At 50.1% G+C, this 23,003-nt stretch overlaps 1 protein-coding gene across 1 annotated transcript in view; it reads right to left on the reverse strand.

The window, feature by feature from the left end:
* Positions 1–1,228: 1,228 nt before the first annotated feature.
* Positions 1,229–23,003, reverse strand: part of LOC130335812 (basic proline-rich protein-like) — a 59,087-nt gene continuing 37,312 nt past the window's right edge. The window contains exons 2-3 of the mRNA XM_056553908.1: positions 4,463–5,996; positions 1,229–1,866 (exon numbers count right to left, since the gene is read on the reverse strand). Coding sequence (XP_056409883.1) covers positions 1,229–1,866; positions 4,463–5,996 — 2,172 coding nt within the window. The remainder of the gene's footprint in view (positions 1,867–4,462; positions 5,997–23,003) is intronic.

Below are 23,003 nucleotides of genomic sequence, written 5' to 3' on the forward strand. Positions count from 1 at the left end.
GGGGGTATAGTGAGTACAGGGGGGGTATAGTCAGTGCAGGGGGGGTATAGTGAGTACAGGGGGGGTATAGTGAGTACAGGGGGGGGTATAGTGAGTACAGGGGGGGGGTATAGTGAGTACAGGGGTGAATAGTGAGTACAGGGGGGGGTATAGTGAGTACAGAGGGGTATAGTGAGCACAGGGGGGTTTAGTGAGTACAGGGGGGGTTGTAGTGAGTACAGGGGAGTATAGAGAGTACAGGGGGGGGGTATAGTGAGTACAGGGGGGGTATAGTGAGTACAGGGGGGTAAAGTCAGTACAGAGGGGTATAGTGAGTACAGGGGGGGTATAGTGAGTACAGGGGGGTATAATGAGCACAGAGGGGTATAGTGAGTACAGGGGGGGTATAGTGAGTACAGGGGGGTATAGTGAGTACAGGGGGGGGGGCTATAGTGAGTACAGGGGGGTATAGTGAGTACAGGGGGGTATAGTGAGTACAGGGGTGGTATATTGAGTACAGGGGGTATAGTGAGTACAGAGGGGTATAGCTAGTACAGGGGGGTATAGCGAGTACAGGGGGGTATAGTGAGTACAGGGGGGTATAGTGAGTACAGGGGGGTATAGTGAGTACAGGGGGGTATAGCGAGTACAGGGGGGGTATAGCGAGTACAGGGGGGTATAGTCAGTATAGCAGGGTGGTATCCTCAGTGCCAGGTCAGTCAGTACAGGGGTGTCCTCAGTGCCATGCTCGTGCCAGCAGGGGGGCTCCTCAGTGCCAGGTCAATCAGTGCAGGAGGCGGTATAGTCAGTGCAGGGACTCCTCAGTGACAGGCTCGGTGCCAGCAGGGGACTCCTCAGTGCCAGGCTCGGTGCCAGCAGGGGGCTCTTCAGTGACAGGCTCGGTGCCAGCAGGGTGCTCCTCAGTGCCAGGCTCGGTGACAGCAGGGGGCTCCTCAGTGCCAGGCTCGGTGCCAGCAGGGGGCTCCTCAGTGACAGGCTCGGTGCCAGCAGGGGGCTCCTCAGTCACAGGCTCGGTGCTAGCAGTGGGCTCCTCAGTGCCAGGCTCGGTGCCAGCAGGGGGCTCCTCAGTGCCAGGCTCGGTGCCAGCAGGGGGCTCCTCAGTGCCAGCAGGGGACTCCTCAGTGCCAGGCTCGGTTCCAGCAGGGGGCTCCTCAGTGACAGGCTTGGTGCCAGCAGGGGGCTCCTCAGTGCCAGAAGGGGACCCCCTCCTCAGGGGACTCCTCACTCCTCAGCAGGGGGCACTCTCCTCAGTGCCAGGCTCGGTGCCAGCAGGGGGCTCCTCAGTGACAGGCTCGGTGCCAGCAGGGGGCTCCTCAGTGACAGGCTCGGTGCCAGCAGGGGACTCCTCAGTGCCAGGCTCGGTGCCAGCAGGGGACTCCTCAGTGCCAGGCTCGGTGCCAGCAGGGGGCTCTTCAGTGACAGGCTCGGTGCCAGTAGGGTGCTCCTCAGTGCCAGGCTCGGTGACAGCAGGGGACTCCTCAGTGCCAGGCTCGGTGCCAGCAGGGGACTCCTCAGTGCCAGGCTCGGTGACAGCAGGGGGCTCCTCAGTGCCAGGCTCGGTGCCAGCAGGGGGCTCCTCAGTGACAGGCTCGGTGCCAGCAGGGGGCTCCTCAGTGACAGGCTCGGTGCCAGCAGGGGGCTCCTCAGTGCCAGGCTCGGTGCCAGCAGGGGGCTCCTCAGTGCCAGGCTCGGTGCCAGCAGGGGGCTCCTCAGTGCCAGGCTCAATACCAGCAGGGGGCTCCTCAGTGCCAGCAGGGGACTCCTCAGTGCCAGGCTCGGTTCCAGCAGGGGGCTCCTCAGTGACAGGCTCGGTGCCAGCAGGGGGAACTCTCCTCAGTGACAGGCTCGGTGCCAGCAGGGGGAACTCTCCTCAGTGACAGGCTCGGTGCCAGCAGGGGGCTCCTCAGTGCCAGGCTCGGTGCCAGCAGGGGGCTCCTCAGTGCCAGGCTTGGTGCCAGCAGGGGGCTCCTCAGTGCCAGGCTCGGTGCCAGCAGGGGGCTCCTCAGTGCCAGGCTCGGTGCCAGCAGGGGGCTCCTCAGTGACAGGCTCGGTGCCAGCAGGGGGCTCCTCAGTGACAGGCTCGGTGCCTGCAGGGGGCTCCTCAGTGCCAGGCTCGGTGCCAGCAGGGGGCTCCTCAGTGCCAGGCTCTGTGCCTGCAGGGGGCTCCTCAGTGCCAGGCTCGGTGCCAGCAGGGGCTCCTCAGTGCCAGGCTCGGTGCCAGCAGGGGGCACTCTCCTCAGTGACAGGCTCGGTGCCAGCAGGGGGCTCCTCAGTGCCAGGCTCGGTGACAGCAGGGGGCTCCTCAGTGCCAGGCTCAGTGCCAGCAGGGGGTTCCTCAGTGCCAGGCTCGGTGACAGCAGGGGGCTCCTCAGTGCCAGGCTCGGTGCCAGCAGGGGGCTCCTCAGTGCCAGGCTCGGTGCCAGCAGGGGGCTCCTCAGTGACAGGCTCGGTGCCAGCAGGGGGCTCCTCAGTGACAGGCTCGGTGCCAGCAGGGGGCTCCTCAGTGCCAGGCTCGGTGCCAGCAGGGGGCTCCTCAGTGCCAGGCTCGGTGCCAGCAGGGGGCTCCTCAGTGCCAGGCTCAATACCAGCAGGGGGCTCCTCAGTGCCAGCAGGGGACTCCTCAGTGCCAGACTCGGTTCCAGCAGGGGGCTCCTCAGTGACAGGCTCGGTGCCAGCAGGGGGAACTCTCCTCAGTGACAGGCTCGGTGCCAGCAGGGGGAACTCTCCTCAGTGACAGGCTCGGTGCCAGCAGGGGGCTCCTCAGTGCCAGGCTCGGTGCCAGCAGGGGGCTCCTCAGTGCCAGGCTTGGTGCCAGCAGGGGGCTCCTCAGTGCCAGGCTTGGTGCCAGCAGGGGGCTCCTCAGTGCCAGGCTCGGTGCCAGCAGGGGGCTCCTCAGTGACAGGCTCGGTGCCAGCAGGGGGCTCCTCAGTGACAGGCCCGGTGCCTGCAGGGGGCTCCTCAGTGCCAGGCTCGGTGCCAGCAGGGGGCTCCTCAGTGCCAGGCTCTGTGCCTGCAGGGGGCTCCTCAGTGCCAGGCTCGGTGCCAGCAGGGGGCTCCTCAGTGCCAGGCTCGGTGCCAGCAGGGGGCACTCTCCTCAGTGACAGGCTCGGTGCCAGCAGGGGGCTCCTCAGTGCCAGGCTCGGTGACAGCAGGGGGCTCCTCAGTGCCAGGCTCAGTGCCAGCAGGGGGTTCCTCAGTGCCAGGCTCGGTGACAGCAGGGGGCTCCTCAGTGACAGGCTCGGTGACAGCAGGGGGCTCCTCAGTGCCAGGCTCGGTGACAGCAGGGGGCTCCTCAGTGCCAGGCTCGGTGCCAGCAGGGGGCTCCTCAGTGCCAGGGTCGGTGCCTGCAGGGGGCTCCTTAGTGACAGGCTCGGTGCCAGCAGGGGGCTCCTCAGTTCCAGGCTCGGTGTCAGCAGGGGGCTCCTCAGTGCCAGACTCGGTTCCAGCAGGGGGCTCCTCAGTGACAGGCTCGGTGCCAGCAGGGGGAACTCTCCTCAGTGACAGGCTCGGTGCCAGCAGGGGGAACTCTCCTCAGTGACAGGCTCGGTGCCTGCAGGGGGCTCCTCAGTGCCAGGCTCGGTGCCAGCAGGGGGCTCCTCAGTGCCAGGCTCTGTGCCTGCAGGGGGCTCCTCAGTGCCAGGCTCGGTGCCAGCAGGGGGCTCCTCAGTGCCAGGCTCGGTGCCAGCAGGGGGCACTCTCCTCAGTGACAGGCTCGGTGCCAGCAGGGGGCTCCTCAGTGCCAGGCTCGGTGACAGCAGGGGGCTCCTCAGTGCCAGGCTCAGTGCCAGCAGGGGGTTCCTCAGTGCCAGGCTCGGTGACAGCAGGGGGCTCCTCAATGCCAGGCTCGGTGACAGCAGGGGGCTCCTCAGTGCCAGGCTCGGTGCCAGCAGGGGGCTCCTCAGTGCCAGGCTCGGTGCCTGCAGGGGGCTCCTTAGTGACAGGCTCGGTGCCAGCAGGGGGCTCCTCAGTTCCAGGCTCGGTGTCAGCAGGGGGCTCCTCAGTGCCAGGCTCGGTGCCAGCAGGGGGAACTCTCCTCAGTGACAGGCTCGGTGCCAGCAGGGGGCTCCTCAGTGCCAGGCTCGGTGACAGCAGGGGGCTCCTCAGTGCCAGGCTCAGTGCCAGCAGGGGGCTCCTCAGTGCCAGGCTCGGTGACAGCAGGGGGCTCCTCAGTGCCAGGCTTGGTGCCAGCAGGGGACTCCTCAGTGCCAGGCTCGGTGCCAGCAGGGGGCTCCTCAGTGCCAGGCTCGGTGACAGCAGGGGGCTCCTCAGTGCCAGGCTCGGTGCCAGCAGGGGGCTCCTCAGTGACAGGCTCGGTGCCAGCAGGGGACTCCTCAGTGCCAGGCTCAGTGCCAGCAGGGGGCTCCTCAGTGCCAGGCTCGGTGACAGCAGGGGGCTCCTCAGTGACAGGCTTGGTGCTAGCAGGGGGCTCCTCAGTGCCAGGCTCGGTGCCAGCAGGGGGCACTCTCCTCAGTGACAGGCTCGGTGCCAGCAGGGGGCTCCTCAGTGCCAGGCTCGGTGACAGCAGGGGGCTCCTCAGTGCCAGGCTCAGTGCCAGCAAGGGGCTCCTCAGTGCCAGGCTCGGTGACAGCAGGGGGCTCCTCAGTGCCAGGCTCGGTGACAGCAGGGGACTCCTCAGTGCCAGGCTCGGTGCCAGCAGGGGGCTCCTCAGTGCCAGGCTCGGTGCCAGCAGGGGGCTCCTCAGTGACAGGCTCGGTGCCGGCAGGGGGCTCCTCAGTGACAGGCTCGGTGCCGGCAGGGGGCTCCTCAGTGACAGGCTCGGTGCCGGCAGGGGGCTCCTCAGTGCCAGGCTCGGTGCCGGCAGGGGGCTCCTCAGTGCCAGGCTCGGTGCCAGCAGGGGGCTCCTCAGTGCCAGGCTCGGTGACAGCAGGGGGCTCCTCAGTGACAGGCTTGGTGCTAGCAGGGGGCTCCTCAGTGCCAGGCTCGGTGCCAGCAGGGGGCTCCTCAGTGCCAGGCTCGGTGCCAGCAGGGGGCTCCTCAGTGCCAGGCTCGGTGCCAGCAGGGGGATCCTCAGTGCCAGGCTTGGTGCCAGCAGGGGGCTCCTCAGTGCCAGGCCCGGTGCCAGCAGGGGGCTCCTCAGTGCCAGGCTCGGTGACAGCAGGGGGCTCCTCAGTGCCAGGCTCGGTGACAGCAGGGGGCACCTCAGTGCCAGGCTCGGTGCCAGCAGGGGGCTCCTCAGTGCCAGGCTCGGTGACAGCAGGGGGCTCCTCAGTGCCAGGCTCGGTGACAGCAGGGGGCACCTCAGTGCCAGGCTCGGTGCCAGCAGGGGGCTCCTCAGTGCCAGGCTCGGTGACAGCAGGGGGCTCCTCAGTGCCAGGCTCGGTGCCAGCAGGGGGCTCCTCAGTGCCAGGCTCGGTGACAGCAGGGGGCTCCTCAGTGCCAGGCTCGGTGACAGCAGGGGGCTCCTCAGTGACAGGCTTGGTGCTAGCAGGGGGCTCCTCAGTGCCAGGCTCGGTGCCAGCAGGGGGCTCCTCAGTGCCAGGCTCGGTGCCAGCAGGGGGCTCCTCAGTGCCAGGCTCGGTGCCAGCAGGGGGATCCTCAGTGCCAGGCTTGGTGCCAGCAGGGGGCTCCTCAGTGCCAGGCCCGGTGCCAGCAGGGGGCTCCTCAGTGCCAGGCTCGGTGACAGCAGGGGGCTCCTCAGTGCCAGGCTCGGTGACAGCAGGGGGCACCTCAGTGCCAGGCTCGGTGCCAGCAGGGGGCTCCTCAGTGCCAGGCTCGGTGACAGCAGGGGGCTCCTCAGTGCCAGGCTCGGTGACAGCAGGGGGCACCTCAGTGCCAGGCTCGGTGCCAGCAGGGGGCTCCTCAGTGCCAGGCTCGGTGACAGCAGGGGGCTCCTCAGTGCCAGGCTCGGTGCCAGCAGGGGGCTCCTCAGTGCCAGGCTCGGTGACAGCAGGGGGCTCCTCAGTGCCAGGCTCGGTGACAGCAGGGGGCACCTCAGTGCCAGGCTCGGTGACAGCAGGGGGCTCCTCAGTGCCAGGCTCGGTGACAGCAGGGGCTCCTCAGTGCCAGGCTCGGTGCCAGCAGGGGACTCCTCAGTGACAGGCTCGGTGCCAGCAGGGGACTCCTCAGTGCCAGGCTCGGTGACAGCAGGGGGCTCCTCAGTGCCAGCAGGGGGCTCTCTCCTCAGTGACAGGCTCGGTGCCAGCAGGGGGCTCTCTCCTCAGTGACAGGCTCGGTGCCAGCAGGGGGCTCTCTCCTCAGTGCTAGGCTCGGTGACAGAAGGGGGGCTCCTCAGTGCCAGCAGGGGGCTCTCTCCTCAGTGCTAGGCTCGGTGACAGCAGGGGGCTCCTCAGTGCCAGCAGGGGGCTCCTCAGTGACAGGCTCGGTGCCAGAAGGGGGCTCCTCAGTGCCAGCAGGGGGCTCCTCAGTGACAGGCTTGGTGACAGCAGGGGGCTCCTCAGTGACAGGCTCGGTGCCAGCAGGGGGCTCCTCAGTGACAGGCTCGGTGCCAGCAGGGGGCTCCTCAGTGCCAGCAGGGGGCTCTCTCCTCAGTGACAGGCTCAGTGCCAGCAGGGGGCTCTCTCCTCAGTGACAGGCTCAGTGCCAGCAGGGGGCTCCTCAGTGACAGGCTCGGTGCCAGCAGGGGGCTCCTCAGTGCCAGCAGGGGGCTCCTCAGTGCCAGCAGGGGGCTCCTCAATGACAGGCTCTGTGCCAGCAGGGGGCTCCTCAGTGCCAGCAGGGGGCTCCTCAGTGCCAGCAGGGGGCTCCTCAGTGACAGGCTCGGTACCAGCAGGGGGCTCCTCAGTGACAGGCTCGGTGCTAGCAGGGGGCTCCTCAGTGACAGGCTCGGTGCCAGCAGGGGGCTCCTCAGTGACAGGCTCGGTGCCAGCAGGGGGCTCCTCAGTGACAGGCTCGGTGCCAGCAGGGGGCTCCTCAGTGCCAGCAGGGGGCTCTCTCCTCAGTGACAGGCTCAGTGCCAGCAGGGGGCTCTCTCCTCAGTGACAGGCTCAGTGCCAGCAGGGGGCTCCTCAGTGACAGGCTCGGTGCCAGCAGGGGGCTCCTCAGTGCCAGCAGGGGGCTCTCTCCTCAGTGACAGGCTCGGTGCCAGCAGGGGGCTCTCTCCTCAGTGACAGGCTCGGTGCCAGCAGGGGGCTCTCTCCTCATGCCCGGGCTCTGTAGTTCACTCCCCTGGAGCTGATGTCATCCCCGGCAGAGGCGGCTACAGAATCAGTCACATTCCCCGGACTCTGCAACGTGTCCCGAGGTCTCCAGTCACACATGGAGGTAAGAAAAACCGCAGCTGCCATCACACACAAAACCGCACAACGTGCACAATGACACAATGTATACACTGACCAACACACACAAAACTGCACAATGACACAATGTATACACTGACCAACACACACAAAACTGCACAATGACACAATGTATACACTGACCAACACACACAAAACTGCACAATGACACAATGTATACACTAACCAACACACACAGAACAACACAATGATACAATGTATACACTGACCAACACACACAGAACAACACAATGATACAATGTATACACTGACCAACACACATAGAACAACACAATGATACAATGTATACACTGACCAACATACACTATACAATGTATCCACTGCCTAACACACACTATACATATATATGTATCCTCTACATAGGCACTATATATATAATGTATCCTCTATATAGGCACTATATATATATATATATATATATATATATATATAATGTATCCTATACATAGGCACTATATATATATATATATATATATAATGTATCCTATACATAGGCACTATATATATATATATATATATATATATATATTGTATCCTCTACATAGGCACTCTATACATATATATAATGTATCCTCTACATAGGCACTATATATATAATGTATCCTCTACATAGGCACTATATATATATAATGTATCCTCTACATAGGCACTATATATATAATGTATCCTCTACATAGGCACCATATATATATATATATATATATATATATAATGTATCCTATACATAGGCACTATATATATAATGTATCCTCTACATAGGCACTATATATATAATGTATCCTCTACATAGGCACCATATATATATATATATATATATAATGTATCCTATACATAGGCACTATATATATATATATATATATATATATATATATATATATATAATGTATCCTCTACATAGGCACTCTATATATATAATGTATCCTCTACATAGGCTCTATATATATATATATATAATGTATCCTCTACATAGGCACTATATATACAGTATATAATGTACTACACAATGCATAGAAGACAACCTACATCCTGTCCTAGCTCCGTGATGTGTAATATGATATATACAGTGCGTCCCTCTGGTGTATACATTGCTATACAGGGAGCTCAGCAGTGCTGTACATCCCGCAGTACACGGTATACATAGTGCTGTACATACCGCAGTACACGGTATACATAGTGCTGTGCACCGCCATATGCAGGGCAGGAAACATATGTCTTCCACATGTGGCATATACTGATATGATGCAATCACTGAGATGTACTGTATACCCCTCACATGCTATATACTGTGCACATGTAGGGTCCATATAGGATGAGTGCACTAGAGACCCCGAACCTTTATCTACCCCACTCCCTGTCCGTGCTCTGCAGTGGTGACCTATGTAACAACAAAAGAAATAAAGAGACTTTACACAATGTGCCTGAAATAAAATGTAACTTTTATTATAATCCTGAACCAACTGGATACAAAGATTGAGATCCAGCTGGTTCACATTTTATCAGGATTATAATAAAAGTTACATTTTATTTAAGTTGCATTGTGTAAAGTCTCTTTATTTCTTTTGTTGTTATATTGTGATATGAGTTTACCACTATAAATGAAGGATCATTATGGACACCATGTAGCTGAATATGGCCATTTATAATTGTAGGTGTCAATTTGGATTTCTTTTTTGTTTTTGGTTAATAATTGGTGAACTATGATATATATACCGGGAGTATATAATATCATCTATATACTATGATCACTGTTATATATTGTCTATATACTGTCATCACTGTTATATATCATCTATATACTATCATCACTGTTATATATTGTCTATATACTGTCATCACTGTTATATATCATCTATATACTATCATCAATGTTACATATCGTCTATATACTGTCATCACTGTTATATATTGTCTATATACTGTCATCACTGTTATATATCATCTATATACTATCATCACTGTTATATATCGTCTATATACTGTCATCACTGTTGTATATCATCTATATACTGTCATCACTGTTATATATCGTCTATATACTGTCATCACTGTTATATATCATCTATATACTGTCATCACTGTTATATATCATCTATATACTGTCATTGCTTTCATATATCATCTATATACTATCGTCACTGTTATATATCGTCTATATACTATCGTCACTGTTATATATATCATCTATATACTGTCATCACTGTTGTATATCATCTATATACTGTCATCACTGTTATATATTGTCTATATACTGTCATCACTGTTATATATCATCTATATACTATCATCACTGTTATATATCATCTATATACTATCATCACTGTTATATATCATCTATATACTGACATCACTGTTATATAGCACCTATATACTATCATCACTGTTATATAGCATCTATATACTGTCATCACTGTTATATATCATCTATATACTGTCATCACTGTTATATATCATTTATATACTGTCATCACTGTTATATATAGTCTATATACTGTAATCACTGTTGTATATCATCTATATACTATATCACTGTTATATATCATCTATATACTGTTATCACTGTTATATATTGTCTATATACTGTCATCACGGTTATATATCGTCTATATACTATCATCACTGTTATATATCATCTATATACTGTCATCACTGTTATATATCATATATATACTGTCATCACTGTTATATATCGTCTATATAATATAATCACTGTTATATATCATCTATATACTATCATCACTGTTATATATCATCTATATACTGTCATCACTGTTATATATCATCTATATACTATCATCACTGTTATATATATCATCTATATACTATCATCACTGTTATATATCATCCATATACTGTCATCACTGTTATATATCGTCTATATACTGTCATCACTGTTATATATCATCTATATACTGTCATTGCTTTCATATATCATCTATATACTATCGTCACTGTTATATATCATCTATATACTATCGTCACTGTTATATATATCATCTATATACTGTCATCACTGTTGTATATCATCTATATAGTGTCATCACTGTTATATATCATCTATATACTGTCATCACTGTTATATATCGTCTATATACTATCATCACTGTTATATATCGTCTATATACTATCATCACTGTTATATATCATCTATATACTATCATCACTGTTATATATCATCTATATACTGTCATCACTGTTATATAGCACCTATATACTATCATCACTGTTATATAGCATCTATATACTGTCATCACTGTTATATATCATCTATATACTGTCATCACTGTTATATATCGTCTATATACTATAATCACTGTTATATATCATCTATATACTATAATCACTGTTATATATCATCTATATACTATCATCACTGTTATATATCATCTATATACTATCATCACTGTTATATATCATCTATATACTGTCATCACTGTTATATAGCACCTATATACTATCATCACTGTTATATAGCATCTATATACTGTCATCACTGTTATATATCATCTATATACTGTCATCACGGTTATATATCGTCTATATACTATAATCACTGTTATATATCATCCATATACTATCATCACTGTTATATATCATCTATATACTGTCATCACTGTTATATATCATCTATATACTGTCATCACTGTTATATATCATCTATATACTATCATCGCTGTTATATATCATCTATATACTATCATCACTGTTATATATCATCCATATACTGTCATCACTGTTATATATCATCTATATACTGTCATCACTGTTATATATCGTCTATATACTGTAATCACTGTTGTATATCATCTATATACTGTCATCACTGTTATATATCATCTATATACTATCATCACTGTTACATATCATCCATATACTGTCATCACTGTTATATATCGTCTATATACTGTCATCACTGTTATATATCGTCTATATACTATAATCACTGTTATATATCATCTATATACTATCATCACTGTTATTTATCATCTATATACTGTCATCACTGTTATATATCATCTATATACTATCATCACTGTTATATATCATCTATATACTATCATCACTGTTATATATCATCTATATACTGTCATCACTGTTATATATCATCTATATACTGTCATCACTGTTATATATCATCTATATACTGTCATCACTGTTATATATCATCTATATACTATCATCACTGTTATATATCATCTATATACTGTCATCACTGTTATATATCATCTATATACTGTCATCACTGTTATATATCATCTATATACTATCATCACTGTTATATATCATCTATATACTGTCATCACTGTTATATATCATCTATATACTATCATCACTGTTATATATCATCTATATACTGTCATCACTGTTATATATCATCTATATACTATCATCACTGTTATATATCATCTATATACTGTCATCACTGTTATATATCATCTATATACTATCATCACTGTTATATATCATCTATATACTATCATCACTGTTATATATCATCTATATACTATCATCACTGTTATATATCATCTATATATTGTCATCACTGTTATATATCGTCTATATACTGTCATCACTGTTATATATCGTCTATATACTATCATCACTGTTATATATCATCTATATACTATCATCACGGTTATACATCGTCCATATAAGAAGCCAATTACCCCGTATTAGGGTTGTCATCTCACCCTGACTTGAGAATAAATCAATGAGTATTCGATTGTGATGGTCGGTAGTGAATTTCCCAAAGACTTCTGATAGGGGAGGGGGGGGGGGGGTTACCATGTAATATATGGCTACCAAATATTCACCAGTGACCAGTGACGGGTATAAAGTGTATACAGAATGTGGTCCTACAGGCAGTGTGGGGGAGGGGGAGCACTTTGTTTACATGTGCAACCTGGGATACGTCCAAAGATCAATGAACTGGATATAGTATGTAAGCAGCATACCTCCCTATAGAGCCCTATAATACCCCAATAGTATGTAAGCAGCATACCTCCCTATAGAGCCCTATAATACCCCAATAGTATGTAAGCAGCATACCTCCCTATAGAGCCCTATAATACCCCAATAGTATGTAAGCAGCATACCTCCCTATAGAGCCCTATAATACCCCCATAGTATGTAAGCAGGATACCTCCCTATAGAGCCCTATAGTACCCCTATAGTATGTAAGCAGGATACCTCCCTATAGAGCCCTATAATACCCCAATAGTATGTAAGCAGCATACCTCCCTATAGAGCCCTATAATACCCCAATAGTATGTAAGCAGCATACCTCCCTATAGAGCCCTATAATACCCCAATAGTATGTAAGCAGCATACCTCCCTATAGAGCCCTATAATACCCCAATAGTATGTAAGCAGCATACCTCTCTATAGAGCCCTATAATACCCCCATAGTATGTAAGCAGGATACCTCCCTATAGAGCCCTATAATACCCCAATAGTATGTAAGCAGGATACCTCCCTATAGAGCCCTATATTACCCCTATAGTATGTAAGCAGGATACCTCCCTATAGAGCCCTATAATACCCCAATAGTATGTAAGCAGCATACCTCCCTATAGAGCCCTATAATACCCCAATAGTATGTAAGCAGCATACCTCCCTATAGAGCCTTATAATACTCCCATAGTATGTAAGCAGCAAACCTCCCTATAGAGCTCTATAATACCCCCATAGTATGTAAGCAGCATACCTCCCTATAGAGCCCTATAATACCCCCATAGTATGTAAGCAGCATACATCCCTATAGAGCTCTATAATACCCCCATAGTATGTAAGCAGCATACCTCCCTATAGAGCCCTATAATACCCCCATAGTATGTAAGCAGCATACCTCCCTATAGAGCCCTATAATACCCCAATAGTATGTAAGCAGCATACCTCCCTATAGAGCCCTATAATACCCCCATAGTATGTAAGCAGGATACCTCCCTATAGAGCCCTATAATACCCCAATAGTATGTAAGCAGCATACCTCCCTATAGAGCCCTATAATACCTCCATAGTATGTAAGCAGGATACCTCCCTATAGAGCCCTATAATACCCCAATAGTATGTAAGCAGCATACCTCCCTATAGAGCCCTATAATACCCCAATAGTATGTAAGCAGCATACCGCCCTATAGAGCCCTATAATACCCCAATAGTATGTAAGCAGCATACCTCCCTATAGAGTCCTATATTACCCCCACAGTATGTAAGCAGGATACCTCCCTATAGAGCCTTATAATACCCCAATAGTCTGTAAGCAGCATACCTCCCTATAGAGCCTTATAATACTCCCATAGTATGTAAGCAGCATACATCCCTATAGAGCTCTATAATACCCCCATAGTATGTAAGCAGCATACCTCCCTATAGAGCCCTATAATACCCCAATAGTATGTAAGCAGGATACCTCCCTATAGAGCCCTATAATACCCCCATAGTATGTAAGCAGGATACCTCCCTATAGAGCCCTATAATACCCCCATAGTATGTAAGCAGCATACCTTCCTATAGAGCTCTATAATACCCCCATAGTATGTAAGCAGCATACCTCCCTATAGAGCCCTATAATACCCCAATAGTATGTAAGCAGCATACCTCCCTATAGAGCCCTATATTACCCCCATAATATGTAAGCAGGATACCTCCCTATAGAGCCTTATAATACCCCAATAGTATGTAAACAGCATACCTCCCTATAGAGCCCTATAATACCCCCATAGTATGTAAGCAGGATAACTCCCTATAGAGCCCTATAATACCCCCAATAGTATGTAAGCAGCATACCTCCCTATAGAGCCCTATAATACCCCAATAGTATGTAAGCAGCATACCTCCCTATAGAGCCCTATATTACCCCCACAGTATGTAAGCAGCATACCTCCCTATAAAGCCCTATAATACCCCCATATTATGTAAGCAGCATACCTCCCTATAGAGCCCTATAATACCTCCATAGTATGTAAGCAGCATACCTCCCTATAGAGCCCTATAATACCCCCATAGTATGTAAGCAGCATACCTCCCTATAGAGCCCTATAATACCCCAATAGCATGTAAGCAGCATACCTCCCTATAGCGCCCTATAATACCCCCACAGTATGTAATCAGCATACCTCCCTATAGAGCCCTATAATATCCCCATAGTATATAAGCAGCATACCTCCCTATAGAGCCCTATAATACCCCCATAGTATGTAAGCAGGATAACTCCCTATAGAGCCCTATAATACCCCCATAGTATGTAAGCAGGATACCTCCCTATAGAGCCCTATAATACCCCATAGTATGTAAGCAGAATAACTCCCTATAGAGCCCTATAATACCCCATAGTATGTAAGCAGGATACCACCCTATAGAGCCCTATAATACCCCCATAGTATGTAAGCAGCATACCTCCCTATAGAGCCCTATAATACCCCAATAGCATGTAAGCAGGATACCTCCCTATAGAGCCCTATAATACCTCCATAGTATGTAAGCAGCATACCTCCCTATAGAGCCCTATAATACCCCCATAGTATGTAAGCAGCATACCTCCCTATAGAGCCCTATAATACCCCAATAGTATGTAAGCAGCATACCTCCCTATAGAGCCCTATAAAACCCCAATAGTATGTAAGCAGCATGCCTCCCTATAGAGCTCTATAATACCCCCATAGCATGTAAGCAGCATACCTCCCTATAGAGCCCTATAATACCCCAATAGTATGTAGGCAGCATACCTCCCTATAGAGCCCTATAATACCCCCATAGTATGTAAGAAGGATAACTCCCTATAGAGTCCTATATTACCCCCATAGTATGTAAGCAGCATACCTCCCTATAGAGCCCTATGATACCCCCATAGTATGAAAGCAGCATACCTCCCTATAGAGCCCTATAATACCCCGATAGTATGTAAGAAGGATACCTCCCTATAGAGCACTATATTACCCCATAGTATGTAAGCAGCATACCTCCCTATAGAGCCCTATAATACCTCAATAGAATGTAAGCAGCATACCTCCCTATAGAGCCCTATATTACCCCCATAGTATGTAAGCAGCATACCTCCCTATAGAGCCCTATATTACCCCCATAGTATGTAAGCAGGATACCTCCCTATAGAGCCCTATAATACCCCCACAGTATGTGAGCAGCATACCTCCCTATAGAGCCCTATATTACCCCCATAGTATGTAAGCAGGATACCTCCCTATAGAGCCCTATAATACCTCCATAGTATGTAAGCAGCATACCTCCCTATAGAGCCCTATAATACCCCATAGTATGTAAGCAGCATACCACCCTATAGAGCCCTATATTACCCCCATAGTATGTAAGCAGAATAACTCCCTATAGAGCCCTATAATATCCCATAGTATGTAAGCAGGATACCACCCTATAGAGCCCTATAATACCCCAATAGTATGTAAGCAGGATACCTCCCTATAGAGCCCTATATTACCCCTATAGTATGTAAGCAGGATACCTCCCTATAGAGCCCTATAATACCCCAATAGTATGTAAGCAGGATACCTCCCTATAGAGCCCTATAATACCCCAATAGTATGTAAGCAGCATACCTCCCTATAGAGCCCTATAATACCCCAATAGCATGTAAGCAGGATACCTCCCTATAGAGCCCTATAATACCTCCATAGTATGTAAGCAGCATACCTCCCTATAGAGCCCTATAAAACCCCAATAGTATGTAAGCAGCATGCCTCCCTATAGAGCTCTATAATACCCCCATAGCATGTAATCAGCATACCTCCCTATAGAGCCCTATAATACCCCAATAGTATGTAGGTAGCATACCTCCCTATAGAGCCCTATAATACCCCCATAGTATGTAAGAAGGATAACTCCCTATAGAGTCCTATATTACCCCCATAGTATGTAAGCAGCATACCTCCCTATAGAGCCCTATGATACCCCCATAGTATGAAAGCAGCATACCTCCCTATAGAGCCCTATAATACCCCGATAGTATGTAAGAAGGATACCTCCCTATAGAGCACTATATTACCCCATAGTATGTAAGCAGCATACCTCCCTATAGAGCCCTATAATACCTCAATAGAATGAAAGCAGCATACCTCCCTATAGAGCCCTATATTACCCCCATAGTATGTAAGCAGCATACCTCCCTATAGAGCCCTATAATACCCCCACAGTATGTGAGCAGCATACCTCCCTATAGAGCCCTATATTACCCCCATAGTATGTAAGCAGGATACCTCCCTATAGAGCCCTATAATACCTCCATAGTATGTAAGCAGCATACCTCCCTATAGAGCCCTATAATACCCCAATAGTATGTAAGCAGGATACCTCCCTATAGAGCCCTATATTACCCCCATAGTATGTAAGCAGGATACCTCCCTATAGAGCCCTATAATACCCCAATAGTATGTAAGCAGCATACCTCCCTATAGAGCCATGTAATACGCCAATAATATGTAAGCAGCATACCTCCCTATAGAGCACTATAATACCCCCATAGTATGTAAGCAGCATACCTCCCTATAGAGCCCTATAATACCTCCATAGCATGTAAGCAGCATACCTCCCTATAGAGCCCTATAATACCCCCATAGTATGTAAGCAGCATACCTCCCTATAGAGCCATATAATACCCCATAGTATGTAAGCAGCATACCTCCCTATAAAGCTCTATATTACCCACATAGTATGTAAGCAGGATAACTCCCTATAGAGCCCTATAATACCCCCACAGTATGTAAGCAGGATACTTCCCTATAGAGCCCTATAATACCCCCATAGTATGTAAGCAGGATACCTCCCTATAGAGCCCTATATTACCCCTATAGTATGTAAGCAGGATACCTCCCTATAGAGCTCTATAGTACCCCTATAGTATGTAAGCAGCATACCTCCCTATAGAGCCCTATCATACCCCCATAGAATGTAAGCAGCATACCTCCCTATAGAGCCCTACAACACCCCAATAGTATGTAAGCAGCATACCTCCCTATAGAGCCCTATATTACCCCCATAGTATGTAAGCAGCATACCTCCCTATAGAGCCCTATAATACCCCAATAATATGTAAGCAGGATACCTCCCTATAGAGCCCTATAATATCCCCATAGTATGTAAGCAGCATACCTCCCTATAGAGCCCTATAATACCCCCATAGTATGTAAGCAGCATACCTCCCTATAGAGCCCTATAATACCCCGATAGTATGTAAGAAGGATACCTCCCTATAGAGCACTATATTACCCCATAGTATGTAAGCAGCATACCTCCCTATAGAGCCCTATAATATCCCCATAGTATGTAAGCAGCATACCTCCCTATAGAGCCCTACAACACCCCAATAGTATGTAAGCAGCATACCTCCCTATAGAGCCCTATAATACCCCAATAGTATGTAAGCAGCATACCTCCCTATAGAGCCCTATATTACCCCCATAGTATGTAAGCAACATACCTCCCTATAGAGCCCTATAATACCCCCATAGTATGTAAGCAGCATACCTCCCTATAGAGTCCTATAATACCCCAATAGTATGTAAGCAGCATACCTCCCTATAGAGCCCTATAATACCCCCATAGTATGTAAGCAGCATACCTCCCTATAGAGCCCTATAATACCCCAATAGTATGTAAGCAGCATACCTCCCTATAGAGCCCTTGTTACGCCGAGCGCTCCGGGTTCCCGCTCCTCCCCGGAGCGCTCGCTTCACCTCCTCCGCTGCAGCGCCCCGGTCACGTCCTCTGACCCGGGGCGCTGCGATCCTGCTGCTAGCCGGGATGCGATTCGCGATGCGGGTAGCGCCCGCTCGCGATGCGCACCCCGGCTCTCCTACCTGACTCGCTCCCCGTCTGTTCTGTCCCGGCGCGCGCGGCCCCGCTCCCTAGGGCGCGCGCGCGCCGGGTCTCTGCGATTTAAAGGGCCACTGCGCCGCTGATTGGCGCAGTGGTTCCAATTAGAGTTATCACCTGTGCACTCCCTATATTACCTCACTTCCCTTGCACTCCCTTGCCGGATCTTGTTGCCTTAGTGCCAGTGAAAGCGTTCCCTGTGTGTCCCTTGCCAGTGTTTCCAGACCTTCTGCCGTTGCCCCTGACTACGATCCTTGCTGCCTGCCCCGACCTTCTGCTACGTCCGACCTTGCTTCTGCCTACTCCCTTGTACCGCGCCTATCTTCAGCAGCCAGAGAGGTGAGCCGTTGCTAGTGGATACGACCTGGTCACTACCGCCGCAGCAAGACCATCCCGCTTTGCGGCGGGCTCTGGTGAAAACCAGTAGTGGCTTAGAACCGGTCCACTAGCACGGTCCACGCCAATCCCTCTCTGGCACAGAGGGTCCACTACCTGCCAGCCGGCATCGTGACAGTAGATCCGGCCATGGATCCCGCTGAAGTTCCTCTGCCAGTTGTCGCTGACCTCACCACGGTGGTCGCCCAGCAGTCACAACAGATTGCGCAACAAGGCCAACAGCTGTCTCAACTGACCGTTATGCTACAACAGTTGCTACCACAGCTTCAGCAGTCATCTCCTCCGCCAGCTCCTGCACCTCCTCCGCAGCGAGTGGCCGCTCCTGGGATACGCTTATCCTTGCCGGATAAGTTTGATGGGGACTCTAAGTTTTGCCGTGGCTTCCTTTCCCAATGTTCCCTGCATCTGGAGATGATGTCGGACCTGTTTCCCACTGAAAGGTCTAAGGTGGCTTTCGTAGTCAGTCTTCTGTCCGGAAAAGCCCTGTCATGGGCCACACCGCTCTGGGACCGCAATGACCCCGTCACTGCCTCAGTACACTCCTTCTTCTCGGAAATCCGAAGTGTCTTTGAGGAACCTGCCCGAGCCTCTTCTGCTGAGACTGCCCTGTTGAACCTGGTCCAGGGTAATTCTTCCGTTGGCGAGTATGCCGTACAATTCCGTACACTTGCTTCAGAATTGTCCTGGAATAATGAGGCCCTCTGCGCGACCTTCAAAAAAGGCCTATCCAGCAACATTAAAGATGTTCTGGCCGCACGAGAAATTCCTGCTAATCTACATGAACTTATTCACCTAGCCACTCGCATTGACATGCGTTTTTCTGAAAGGCGTCAGGAACTCCGCCAAGATATGGACTCTGTTCGCACGAGGCGTTTCGTCTCCTCGGCTCCTCTCTCCTCTGGTCCCCTGCAATCTGTTCCTGTGCCTCCCGCCGTGGAGGCTATGCAGGTCGACCGGTCTCGCCTGACACCTCAAGAGAGGACACGACGCCGTATGGAGAACCTCTGCCTGTACTGTGCTAGTACCGAACACTTCCTGAGGGATTGTCCTATCCGTCCTCCCCGCCTGGAAAGACGTACGCTGACTCCGCACAAAGGTGAGACAGTCCTTGATGTCTACTCTGCTTCTCCACGTCTTACTGTGCCTGTGCGGATGTCTGCTTCTGCCTTCTCCTTCTCTACAGTGGCCTTCTTGGACTCTGGTTCTGCAGGAAATTTTATTTTGGCCTCTCTCGTCAACAAGTTCAACATCCCAGTGACCAGTCTCGCCAGACCCCTCTACATCAATTGTGTAAATAATGAAAGATTGGACTGTACCATACGTTTCCGCACGGAGCCCCTTCTTATGAGCATCGGATCTCATCATGAGAGGATTGAACTTTTGGTCCTCCCCAATTGCACCTCGGAGATTCTCCTTGGACTTCCCTGGCTTCAACTTCATTCCCCAACCCTGGATTGGTCCACTGGGGAGATCAAGAGTTGGGGGTCCTCTTGTTCCAAGAACTGTCTAAAACCGCTTCCCAGTAACCCTTGCCGTAACTCTGTGGTTCCTCCAGTAACCGGTCTCCCCAAGGCCTATATGGACTTCGCGGATGTTTTCTGCAAAAAACAAGCTGAGACTCTACCTCCTCACAGGCCTTATGATTGCCCTATCGACCTCCTCCCGGGTACTACTCCACCCCGGGGCAGAATTTATCCTCTCTCTGCCCCAGAGACTCTTGCCATGTCCGAATACGTCCAGGAGAATCTAAAAAGGGGCTTTATCCGTAAATCCTCCTCTCCTGCCGGAGCCGGATTTTTCTTTGTCTCCAAAAAAGATGGCTCCCTACGTCCTTGCATTGACTACCGCGGTCTTAATAAAATCACGGTTAAGAACCGCTACCCCTTACCCCTCATCTCTGAACTCTTTGATCGCCTCCAAGGTGCCCACATCTTCACTAAATTGGACTTAAGAGGCGCCTATAACCTCATCCGCATCAGAGAGGGGGACGAGTGGAAAACGGCATTTAACACCAGAGATGGACACTTTGAGTATCTGGTCATGCCCTTTGGACTGTGCAATGCCCCTGCCGTCTTCCAAGACTTTGTCAATGAAATTTTTCGTGATCTATTATACTCCTGTGTTGTGGTATATCTGGACGATATCCTAATTTTTTCTGCCAATCTAGAGGAACACCGCCGGCATGTCCGTATGGTTCTTCAGAGACTTCGTGACAACCAACTCTATGCCAAAATTGAGAAATGTCTGTTTGAATGCCAATCTCTTCCTTTTCTAGGATATTTGGTCTCTGGCCAGGGACTACAGATGGATCCAGACAAACTCTCTGCCGTCTTAAATTGGCCACGCCCCTCCGGACTCCGTGCTATCCAACGCTTTTTGGGGTTCGCCAATTATTACAGGCAATTTATTCCACATTTTTCTACCATTGTGGCTCCTATCGTGGCTTTAACCAAGAAGAATGCTGATCCCAAGTCCTGGCCTCCTCAAGCAGAAGACTCCTTTAAACAACTCAAGTCTGCCTTTTCTTCGGCTCCCGTGCTCTCCAGACCTGACCCTTCCAAACCCTTCCTATTGGAGGTTGATGCCTCCTCAGTAGGAGCTGGAGCTGTTCTTCTACAAAAAAATCCTTCCGGGCATGCTGTCACTTGTGGTTTTTTCTCTAGGACCTTCTCTCCAGCGGAGAGGAACTACTCCATCGGGGATCGAGAACTTCTAGCCATTAAATTAGCACTTGAGGAATGGAGGCATCTGCTGGAGGGATCAAGATTTCCTGTTATTATCTACACCGACCACAAGAACCTCTCCTACCTCCAGTCGGCCCAACGGCTGAATCCTCGCCAGGCCCGGTGGTCTCTGTTCTTTGCCCGATTTAATTTTGAGATTCACTTTCGTCCTGCCGATAAGAACATTAGAGCCGATGCTCTCTCTCGTTCCTCGGATGCCTCAGAAGTTGATCTCCCTCCGCAACACATCATTCCACCTGACTGCCTGATCTCCACTTCTCCTGCCTCCATCAGACAGACTCCTCCAGGAAAGACCTTTGTTTCTCCACGCCAACGCCTCGGAATCCTCAAATGGGGTCACTCCTCCCATCTCGCAGGTCATGCGGGCATCAAGAAATCTGTGCAACTCATCTCCCGCTTCTATTGGTGGCCAACTCTGGAGACGGATGTTGGGGACTTTGTGCGAGCCTGCACTATCTGTGCCCGGGATAAGACTCCTCGCCAGAAGCCCGCTGGTTTTCTTCATCCTCTGCCTGTCCCCGAACAGCCTTGGTCTCTGATTGGTATGGATTTTATTACTGATTTACCCCCTTCCCGTGGCAACACCGTTATTTGGGTGGTCGTTGATCGATTCTCCAAAATGGCACATTTCATTCCTCTTCCTGGTCTTCCTTCTGCGCCTCAGTTGGCTAAACAATTTTTTGTACACATTTTTCGTCTTCACGGGTTGCCTACGCAGATTGTCTCGGATAGAGGGGTCCAATTCGTGTCTAAATTCTGGAGAGCTCTCTGTAAACAACTCAAGATTAAATTAAATTTTTCCTCTGCATATCATCCCCAGTCCAATGGACAAGTAGAAAGAATTAACCAGATCCTGGGTGATTATTTGCGACATTTTGTTTCCTCCCGCCAGGATGACTGGGCAGATCTCCTTCCATGGGCCGAATTCTCGTATAACTTCAGGGTCTCTGAATCTTCCTCCAAATCCCCATTTTTCGTGGTGTACGGCCGTCACCCTCTTCCCCCCCTCCCTACCCCCTTGCCCTCTGGTCTGCCCGCTGTGGATGAAATTTCTCGTGACCTTTCCATTATATGGAGAGAGACCCAAAATTCTCTCTTACAGGCTTCTTCACGCATGAAGAGGTTCGCGGATAAGAAAAGAAGAGCTCCCCCCGTTTTTTCCCCTGGAGACAAGGTATGGCTCTCCGCTAAATATGTCCGCTTCCGTGTCCCTAGCTACAAGTTGGGACCACGCTATCTTGGTCCTTTCAAAATTCTGTGTCAAATTAATCCTGTCTCTTATAAACTTCTTCTTCCTCCTTCTCTTCGTATCCCTAATGCCTTTCACGTCTCTCTTCTCAAACCACTCATCCTCAACCGTTTTTCTCCCAAATCTGTTCCTCCCACTCCTGTTTCCGGCTCCTCGGACGTCTTCTCGGTCAAGGAGATTTTGGCTGCCAAAAAGGTCAGAGGAAAAAATTTTTTTTTAGTAGACTGGGAGGGTTGTGGTCCTGAAGAGAGATCCTGGGAACCTGAGGACAACATCCTTGACAAAAGTCTGCTCCTCAGGTTCTCAGGCTCCAAGAAGAGGGGGAGACCCAAGGGGGGGGGTACTGTTACGCCGAGCGCTCCGGGTTCCCGCTCCTCCCCGGAGCGCTCGCTTCACCTCCTCCGCTGCAGCGCCCCGGTCACGTCCTCTGACCCGGGGCGCTGCGATCCTGCTGCTAGCCGGGATGCGATTCGCGATGCGGGTAGCGCCCGCTCGCGA

The sequence above is a fragment of the Hyla sarda genome, unplaced genomic scaffold, assembly GCF_029499605.1.
Source record: "Hyla sarda isolate aHylSar1 unplaced genomic scaffold, aHylSar1.hap1 scaffold_457, whole genome shotgun sequence".
NCBI classification, from domain to species: Eukaryota; Metazoa; Chordata; class Amphibia; order Anura; family Hylidae; genus Hyla; species Hyla sarda.